Source organism: Pungitius pungitius, chromosome 13 (assembly GCF_949316345.1).
Source record: "Pungitius pungitius chromosome 13, fPunPun2.1, whole genome shotgun sequence".
Taxonomy (NCBI): domain Eukaryota; kingdom Metazoa; phylum Chordata; class Actinopteri; order Perciformes; family Gasterosteidae; genus Pungitius; species Pungitius pungitius.
In genome coordinates, this window is record NC_084912.1 from 10,707,991 (window position 1) to 10,717,788 (window position 9,798).

The following is a 9,798-nucleotide window of genomic DNA, read 5'->3' on the forward strand; positions in this document are numbered from 1 at the left end:
GTGGGGCGGGGGGGGGGGGGGTGTGCATCAGTGATATGGGTTTATCTGAAGTCACAACATGGCGTAACGGCCCTTGATGAAATCTCTGACCCTCTAGTGAAGCTAAAATCGGCGTATTTGTGTGTATTCTTGGCGTCGCGTGCTGCGCTCGAGCTGCTTGTCCCACATCCGGCGGCAGCGGCGACTCTTTCTCCGGCGCACGTCCGTCGCTGCGCGGAACGACGGATCCATCGCCGAGAAAAGGACAATGCGACCAACTGGTTGTGCTGTAAACGCGTTAAAAAAAAATGAAAACATACACGTCAGGAAGCGTCATGTATGTCACTGTTCAATTCATCGCTTTCGGGTGATCTGTCGTTGAAATACGTTTTTTTTTTCCCCGTCATAGCCGATCGTTCACTTTCTATCGGATCACTTTAAAATCAAGATGTGCTGTATCCAATGGACCCACGATCGATGACTGATGGTAGGTTACATTTTCTCCTCCTATTGATTATCCAAACTATATTGACGGTTTGGAAAAAAAGATAGATGCGGAGTACAGTGATGTACACATTTTAAATCTGGATTACAGCTGACTGTTTGTGGGGGGGGGGGGGTGTAATGTATAATTGGCAGAATGCAGAGGTTCTTAGATAATAGCCCACTGTAGCTTGTCTAACATGCATCACGACAGAATGATCTGTGCCACGCTGTATTATATCAATCGGGATGAATTGACTGAGATCTACTTTACAATGTAGCTAATATGTGACTTTGTATCCTTCCCGTAGCTCCCCCCAAAGAGGCAGCAATGGTTCAAGCAGCAGCCCCTGTGATCATACTGTCCTCCTTCCACAAAGAGGAATAATGCCGACACTGGTGACTGGGATCCTTCGAAATTCCTAATAATACAATGAACACCTCGGTTACACCATCAGACCTGGTGGATGTGCCAAGACCGCAGAACTTCAATGGCACACAGACCCCATCGAGTTGGGCTGTGATCCACACTGGCACCTTGGCCTTCTGCTCTCTCCTCCTCGTCTTCATTTTCTGCCTGGGCTCCTATGGCAACCTTGTGGTGTTCCTGTCCTTCTTCGACCCGGTGTTCCGCAAGTTCCGCACCAACTTTGACTTCATGATCCTCAACTTGTCCTTCTGCGACTTGTTCATTTGCTGCGTGACGGCGCCGATGTTTGCGCTGGTGCTCTTCCTGGATGCCGGCGGAGGGGACGGCGTGTCCAAGAGTTTCTGCTTCGCCTTCCACTTGACCAGCTCGGGCTTCATCATCATGTCCCTGGAGACAGTCGCCGTCATTGCGCTGCACAGGCTCCGCATGGTTTTGGGGCAGCAGCCCAACCGCACCGCCTCCTTCGCCTGCACGCTGGCCCTCACCGCCCTGCTGTGGACGTCCAGCTTCACCATGGCTGCCCTGCTCACCATGCGAGCGTACCCGCGCAGGGATGGGCCCTGCTTGCCTCACTTTGGCCTTGGAGGCGGACAGGCCAGGGTGGTGTTGTATGTGTACCTGGCGGACTTTGCCTTTTGCGTGTCCGTGGTGTCCGTGTCCTATCTGATGATCGCGCGGACACTGAGGAAGAACGCGCAAGTCCGAAAGTGTCCCGTCGTCACCGTGGACGCCACGTGCCCTCCGCCCCCGCCGCCTCTCGTCGCGGCGGGCTTCGAGAGCATGCAGTGCGCAGTTCAGGACCCGTCTCTGTGCCACAGCCAGACTTACAACAAGCTGCAGAAAGCCCCCGCGCACTCGTGCGTCAACAAGACCAGCCAGCCGCCGGCCCCAGGGGCGGCCCAGGGGGCCACCTGCTGCCAGCTGGCGGCTACGGTCAACTTGGCCACGGCCAAAGACTCGAAGGCGGTGGTCACGTGCATAGTCATAGTGTTCTCGGTGCTGCTCTGCTGCTTGCCAATGGGGGTTTCGCTGGCGCAGGATGTCTTGTCGCCAGAGAGCAGCTTCGCACATTACCAGTTTGAACTGTGCGGCTTTGTGCTCATTTTTCTCAAGTCGGGCATCAATCCCTTTGTGTACTCGCGCAACAGTGCGGGCCTCCGCCGCCGCGTGCTATGGTGCATTCAGTGGGCGGCACTGGGCTTTCTCTGTTGCAAGCAAAAGACTCGGCTGCACGCGATGGGAAAGGGCAGCCTGGAAGTCAATCGCAATAAATCCTCCCACCACGAGACCAACTCGGCCTACGTACTGTCCCCCAAGCCGCCGAGGAGGCTGGTCGACCAGGCCTGCGGGCCCAGCCACTCCAGGGATTGCGCCGGTAGTCCGAGGGCCACGGGCGCGCGGAAACCCCGCCCCCCGAGTACCTCCACGCCTATCAACACCCGCATCGAGCCCTACTATAGCATATACAACAGCAGTCCCTCCGCGGGACCCAGCTCCCCCACCAGCCTGCAACCCGTCAGCTCGCAGACGTTCGCCTTCGCCAAGTCGTATGTAGCCATGCACTACCACACTCACCAAGACGCACTGCAAGACTTTGAAAGCACCTCAGTGCAACAGATACCCATCCCCTCAGTCTGAGAGAAGAAGATCCGAAAAGCTGCTGCTAAACAGTAAAAGTGTGGATAAACCTCTCCATGGCTTTGAATCAATTGTGAATCAGAAGAGGAACCCGCAAACAGCCCATTTTGTGTATTTGGAATCTGTATTAACCGTTTGTTCTCTTCTACTTTTTTGAATGAAAAAACAAAAGCACCAGTATTATAAGCCTTGCCATGAAAGTAAAAAAACACAAAAACAAGCAATAGATTTGTTATAAAAGTGTCTTCGGTTATTGAATTGTCTTATTTTTCCATTACTGATACTGCATTTTCACATTAGTCTGTGTTGAGCACGCATGTGCCATTATAGCCCCATTTTTTGTAGGTTTTCATTGCAGCCAAAGATTCCAGTTGCTGGATCACTGCTGTGTCCTCTGAAGTCGCTGAGCACTGATATGAGCTGCTGTGAATCCCTGCACAGGCCCATCGATGGCATGCCGTTGCAACCTTGAACTTTTGCTTCTAAAAAGAAATGTATTTGTGAACCTCATCCACTTTTCAACACAATAAACAATTGGCAAGAAGAGTGAATCTCAGCTTTTCCTTTTTTAAATATCAGCCTAAACAGTTGTTCGAAGAAGAAATTATATTTAGGTTAAAAAAAATGTCAAACTTTTTCTGATTCCATTAGATTTCCATGTCAACGATACAAAAACATTTAGAAGGCTCTTTGAAAATACTTTGGGATTTTTGAGAACTATTAAGAAAATAATGCATATTATTCAATAATTAATCATTTCTTGAAGCCCTACTTTTATTATTGGCAACAATGACAGTGACTGAGAAAATGCATGTAAAGCAGGTTGACGGTAGATGGAGCCTCATGTTATTATGTGAAAGCAATATATTGTATTGCAAGAGCAATTATTTTAAAGTAATCTTTTTAATTACTTTACATGCACAGTGGAGACATGTATATATGCTCCCATCAGCACCCTCTGCTGGTCTAAACTAGCATGGTCAATAACTCATACATTTTTCATTTAGCTGACACTTCGAAGTAGAACTATTCTAATATTTGGTTTGGAGGGAAATGACATAGTTATTATTGTACTCATGGTTCATTCAGATGGCTCTTAAAATAAAATAGATCCCTTGATAAATTACAATAAACAAGAAAAATTAAAATGTTTGTAAAGGCAATGAAGACATTTTTAAGGAGACAGTTATTGCCTCGATATCCTTATGTCTCAGTCAAGTAAAAACCGTTTTTCCCCTGTTCGGTAATGCAACACTTCAGTTTATATTTCATGTTTTATTTTTATCCTTTGCTGCAAATGCATTGGCTTGTATCTTTGTGATACAACAATGATCATGATTCCAGTGTTCATCTACATAAAACCACAGACGTCCTGTACATCCCAAAAACTTAAAAAGGAAACTTTAATCAACCATTCAATTTTGTTGTTTTTCCACAGCACCCGCTAATGCATAAGTTACCCTCACTCATCCTGTAAATGAACACCAATCACATTCACACTTGCTTTCCCTCCTTTCCACAAGTGCCACAGTCAAACAGCAAATCATTTCACGCACACACACACACACACACACACACACACACACACACACACGTGAATCTTTAAGAAAATAAAACCATGAATAATTCCCCTGATGTTAACCATTCCCCTGATTCAAAACGCCTTTCCTTGCAATTAATCAACACAAAGTGAAGCCTAGATTTGGAGTACAGGCAATGAACACACTGCCTTGTGGAGTGAGGCGTCTGCAGTGTGAGCTGGCCGGCTGGATGTGACATCGCCCGTAGCACAGATCAGGAGACGGTCTGAGTTTGGGTTGTGAGGTTCACCGTCAACTTTCACCACATTTTGATTGTGGCTTTTAGCGCAGTATTATGGGCATCTCGCCCTCTTCCTCCGCCAAACAGGCTTCTGCTTTATGATAAATGTCCTCTCGTAACAAGTGCATCTCTCCGCGTCCGTCTACTCCTCATCCTTCACGTGCTGATGCCATCAAATGATCTTTGCTTATTTAGCTGGAGATTGAAAGAAGTCCATGTTCATCAGCAGTATCAAGAATTCTGCATATGACCGGAGACTCAACCTTAAAAAAAAAAAAACAGATGTTAATCTTCTAGTAGAGTTTAAATTGCTGATGTAATAATGAGTTTGAAACCTAGTCTAAAGGTGGAATAAGCAGACACCTATAAATAGCTTATAAAAGAGATTCTTGTTTGGCTTTCCTTTTGTTTATTAAAGTAAAGTGGGGTTCAGCGTTAAAATGTCACCAAGCATGCGTTTGTTTCCTTTGCCGTGAGGGTGACTGGTGACTAGAGAACTTACCCCAAGGATGTAGTGACAGGTCTGAGGCTCCAGCATATAGACAGTGACAGCATGGGGAGACTCAGACTCCTTACATCTGACAGAGTGAAGAGACGGGAGATGAGTGAGTCAACACGTGATCACCCACGGCAGCGACACTGAAACCCGGCCCCCTGAATACTCACTTGAGCTTCACGATGACCTGCCTGGGCTTCCCTGTCATATCGCAAACATCCCCGTGGCCATAAAAGTGGGAAACCAACCTGCCATGAAGCAAAGAAACTCCTATGATATATAACAACAATAATGTCAGCTTACTTGTGAACTGAATAAAAAAGGCCTACTTGACTTTCGGCACGCCGTCGTCTTTGAGCTGGTAGGACCGGGCGACGTTTTTCTTGGCCCACTCGTTGTGCTCCGTGGCATCCCAGTTCCCCACCACCACCGTGTTCCTTCCCTGCTCTCGATCCTGTGGCACCAAGGGTCATGTTCACCACTGTGCCACTGCGAGCTAATCTACCAGACAATCTCACGCACTAGAGCGCAATAACAGATTGTCTATTACCGGAGTTTCACATTGTTGACGCACAGTTAAAACATTACTTGAGAAATAAATGAGCAGGAAAGGAATCTATAACTGAACAATCGGTTTCAGGGATGGCAAAAGCTCCAGCTTTTCAAATGAGATGATTTGCTATTTGTATTAGTCGTATGTAATAAACTGAAGCTTTGGGTTTGTGGTCCAACAAAACAAGCGTACATTCTATAAACTAAATTACGAATCTGCAAACTGATAATTAATGAATGTTTTTAGACGCAGCATTGAAGTAATGTATAACAGATTAAATTGCTACTAAAAGTAAATTTGCTTCTGCGCAGAGAAGTAAAAAACATTACCTCGTGGTACTGATGGACGTGCCTGCCGTAACAGAACTCATACTTCCACCACCCTACCCCCTGGAACACACACACACATACGAAGATGATCGTTTGCCACTGTACTGTTCATTAAAACACCAGCTGAGGTGATGTAGATGGACCATGCCTCACCCCGTGGAGACAGTATGAGCCACTGAGGAACTCCTTGATCAGCTGATCGTCCGTCAAGCGAGAGATGTGGGTGGTGCCGACGGTGACCTGAGACTGCCCTCCGACAGTCATGGGTTTGTGGGTGGAGCTGAAGGCCTCTTCTCTCAGTGGTGGCGTCTCCTCCTGTAAACGGGTCAAAGACATGCATGAGCCGGGTGTCGTCCCCTCCCCCCTCCCCGCATCTCTCCCCTCTCGCCCTCTCGCAGCTCACCTCTCGGGTGCCAGAGGGGGCGCTGAAAGGCGGCTTAAGCTGTTCCTCTTGCTCCTTATCCAGCTGTGCGAGCCGCCGAGGCTGCAAGGGGGAGCCTGCCAGAGACTGGCAGAAGATGGCGTTCACCGGGGAGGACTTGAACCTGCAGGAAGTTAACGCCAGGTTTAGCCGCTGGCTGATTTGCCTCCGTAGAATCCGTGATAGCAAGGCGTTTGTACAATATGCTAATATTTGAGCACAATATGTACATTTTGAAAAACCTACCTGTATTTGGGGTGTGCACAAAGCAGCGGTGTCAACACCACCACCTCGTATTCACAGGTCGTGACCTCAGCAATGGACAAGATTTCATGCTTGGCCTCTGGGTGACAGACGTACAGCACGGACGTTGAGCGAGCCTCGTTCTGTTTCAGCACACAGGGAGTCCCATTCCCCATCTCCAACGCAAAGAAGGGAGTCAGCTGACCTTCTATGTTCTTAGTGGGAACCTGAGGACCATTGGAAACCGTGACAAAAACGGAACAGATCAGTATTGTGAGTAAGTATTGAGAACCAGGAAAAGGCAAACGAATGTGTATCGCACTTTCAATAAAATACCTACTTCAATATCAGCTGCTGATTTGACATTTTCTTCCTCTTCGCGTTTATCTGAAAAAAAGTTATAATTTAGCTTTGGCAAAATGAGGCAAAGGCCATCACAATAACTAACATCCAAATGAAAATATCATTCAACCGCATTCCCAAATGAACTCACCGGTTTCCGTTGACTGTTGGCTCTTCTCTGCCATGTTGCCCAGGAAGTACTCTTGAACACTAATCTTCTGGGGACACACATGACTGACTTCAGTACACAGTGTACTTCTCATTCCAGTAATCTGGAAATGATTTTATTCTCTACAACCACTGACCTGGCCAGTCTCCTTCTCTTCATGGTACTGCCTTATATGCTTTCCATGGCACACTTCATATGTCCAGTACGACTCTATCTGTAAATGTTGCCAAACCGAGAGGAAGTTTAGAGTCAATTCCCCAAACGCCCTCAGGAAGCGGTGTTAGAGGGTTCACCGCGCTCTGCTAAGGCAGCGTGAGCTCCCTCCGTCAGCAGCAGTCAGGAAGTGAGATTAAACTGGAGAAGTCTCACCCTGTAGGAGCAGCTGCTTCGTTTGAACAGGGGCTCCAGCAGCTGACCCGGACTGGGTCCGCCGTAGTCCTTATCGTCATCCTGAGGCAACAAAAGACAACGCACGAAAGGCGTTAGGAGTTGGGGAGAGACGGCAGCTAAGGGAGCCGCGTCAGTCAACACGAGACATCTGTTCAATGGGGAGTCTCACTGATTATCAAACAATCCCTTTTCATGGACACGTTAATATTCAAGTCTCAGTTTCACCTTGTCCTTTTTGATGTCACCCTCGTCAATCAACCGCTGGATAAGTGATAAAGTGTGTCCAAGTGTTAAATACCTGTGAGTTAGAATTGCTTGACCCTTAGTTTCTTTTTACTTTTTATTTTCAATAAATGGCGTTCACCAGGGAGGAAGATAAAGCCCATCAGTGTGATTCTAAGTCCACCTTATTAAACCTGTTTCAATGCTTACGTCATCTCCAGATGTCAGGGACGGCAGGAGGCATTTGTACTTCTCCTTCTCGGTTGTTGTCATGATGACAAAGTCATCTTCCTTGTAGAGTCCCCCAGTAGCTGGCTGAAAACAATAGACCAACATTTGTTATTTACTCACTCCCCCCGGTGAACCGGTGTTACTAAAAGGAGGAGACATACCAGAGTGAATTCAGCACCCGGCCAGGTGATTCTGAAGGGGATTTCGTCCGTGAATGTGGGATAGCCGCCTCTGTTCGCTGAGGCTCCGGAGCAGACCTCCAGCAACCCGCCGAGAAGCAGCATCAGCAGCCCGAGCATTCTCCCTCCTGTCCGGCTGCTGAGCTCCTACAGCCCGCTCCTCATGTGGCACCGACAGCGGCCCCCGAGTGACGGATACGCGCTGCTACAAGGCCCGGGGAAAGTCTGCTTTGGACAGCGGTGCACCGGGCATGAGTGAGACGGATGTCAATACGGCAGAAGAAACCGGAAGTGAACCGCTTAGCTGCCACGTCGTGTTCCGCCTGGACGCTGGTTTCAAATTGCAACAGCGCCCTCTGGCGGCCATTTACTGATTTGGAGCTCAGTGTTTCTGTCCTTTGCAATAACTCCTAAATTGCTGGATTATTCCCTGGCACCCTATGGTGTGTTTGTTGGAATGCATTGATGCAAGATCCAAGTATTGTGCTTTGAATCTTTAATCAACTAATTCTTCTATTTCTTCCGCTGCACCTTTCAACTGCTTCACACTTTCAGCTATTAAGACCATTCAAATGTTAAAATGTTCAGCGTTTTAGCTCTTACAATTGAATTTATATTAATTAAAATCATCAACAACAAGTACAATTTTCATCAAATAAGCTGTTTCAAAACATGTTATAGAAAAGTGCCATTATAAGTACAATTTAAGTGCTACGGTTTGCTAGTGTTTTAGTCAAGGTAGAGTCTGAAGAGGTGTGTCTTGAGTTTTCGGCGGAAGATGTAAAGGCTCTCTGCTGTCCTGATGTCATCAGAGAGCTCATTCCAACATCTGGAAGCCAGGACAGCAAAGAGTTGTGATCACGCCGAGTGCTTTTCTCTCATTGAACGATAGTTCATGAACTCGTTCTTATTTTGGTCGATCGTGAACTGAACGTACTGTATTAATGCCCGATGAACGTTACTGTGAACTCGTTCATTCTGGTGTCTGTGAACGGCGTGTTCTTTCTGGTTAACATCATTCAATGGGGTGCCAGATTTCTATAGAAAACACACCGTAAACCTGCCTTAATAAGTAGCGGAAAAAACACCCAATCTGGCAACACCAGCCACCAGTGTCGCACCGCGCATGCGTCATCAAAAGTGTAGCAAAGAGGCGGCGTATAATAATTGAAATGAGTTTTATGAAGTTACTGACAAGGTCGGTGAGGTTGGGAAGAATCTTTGCAAACATTTTCACCTTAATGATAACTGTCGTGTGTTTATTCCTTATTTAAAAAAGACCATTCAAGCAGCATGTGTTTGAGAATGTACTGTAGGGGTGAACGCTGCAGCTGCATTAAAGCAACAAAGAGGAAATGCTGTCCCCTCAATGCTAATGTAAAACCTGGTTGGATGATTCAAAATTGAAGATGAAGATTAAATCTGATGCATAGCTTCAGTGTTAAAAATGATAAAATAATTGCTGTCTGTGGTTCTATATGTGGTTATCCATTCCTATGGTAACACTTCAGATGATCCATGGGGACAGCCTGGACTCTCCATCTCCCTCCATCCTCCAGCTTCCACTCGGAGCTGAGCAGCCTGGACGGGACCACAGTGGAGGGGGGAGGTGTGGGGCGCGCAAAGGGGGAGGCGACCGAGTGAGTTTGCTTGAGTATATTTGAGATAAAAAATATTGCTATAGAAGGCTGTGCTGAATGGAACGAGTGTTCCAAATATCTGTAATGAGTACATTAAAGACATTTCCCCAAATGGCCTTATAAAGAATTTTTCAAAATGATGTTTTCTCAGAATAGAAAAATCTCTAGTACCAGATTTCAGACATCCAGGAGACTTGGAATCGGAAGTATCTTTAACCAAGCTAGTCGGCTA

The 9,798-nt window shown here is 46.9% G+C and overlaps 2 protein-coding genes across 2 annotated transcripts; one reads left to right on the plus strand and one right to left on the minus strand.

Annotated features, from left to right (window-relative positions):
• Positions 1-40: 40 nt before the first annotated feature.
• On the plus strand, positions 41-3,074 carry gpr75 (G protein-coupled receptor 75). Its single transcript, XM_062566455.1, has 2 exons — positions 41-466; positions 774-3,074. The coding sequence occupies exon 2, from the start codon at positions 896-898 to the stop codon at positions 2,528-2,530; it is 1,635 nt and encodes a 544-aa protein (XP_062422439.1). The 5' UTR covers positions 41-466; positions 774-895; the 3' UTR covers positions 2,531-3,074.
• An 840-nt stretch (positions 3,075-3,914) lies between these two features.
• Positions 3,915-8,232, minus strand: erlec1 (endoplasmic reticulum lectin 1). Its single transcript, XM_037465046.2, has 14 exons — positions 7,909-8,232; positions 7,727-7,831; positions 7,274-7,354; positions 7,041-7,118; positions 6,887-6,953; positions 6,734-6,780; positions 6,397-6,620; positions 6,133-6,274; positions 5,883-6,044; positions 5,730-5,789; positions 5,177-5,301; positions 5,018-5,095; positions 4,854-4,929; positions 3,915-4,614 (listed from the first exon to the last, which is right to left on the minus strand). Exons 1-14 carry the CDS (start codon positions 8,044-8,046, stop codon positions 4,543-4,545), a joined length of 1,455 nt encoding a protein of 484 aa, XP_037320943.2. The 5' UTR covers positions 8,047-8,232; the 3' UTR covers positions 3,915-4,542.
• Between the last annotated feature and the right edge of the window lie 1,566 nt (positions 8,233-9,798).

Coding starts and splice junctions, on each gene's coding strand:
- gpr75 (XM_062566455.1), top strand. CDS start 896: ATGAACACCTCGGTTACACCATCAGACCTGGTGGATGTGCCAAGACCG.
- erlec1 (XM_037465046.2), bottom strand. CDS start 8,046: ATGCTCGGGCTGCTGATGCTGCTTCTCGGCGGGTTGCTGGAGGTCTGC. Junction 7,119..7,273: donor GAAGCAGCTGCTCCTACAGG/GTGAGACTTCTC, acceptor CAACATTTACAG/ATAGAGTCGTACTGGACATA. Junction 4,930..5,017: donor CAGGTCATCGTGAAGCTCAA/GTGAGTATTCAG, acceptor TCACTCTGTCAG/ATGTAAGGAGTCTGAGTCTC.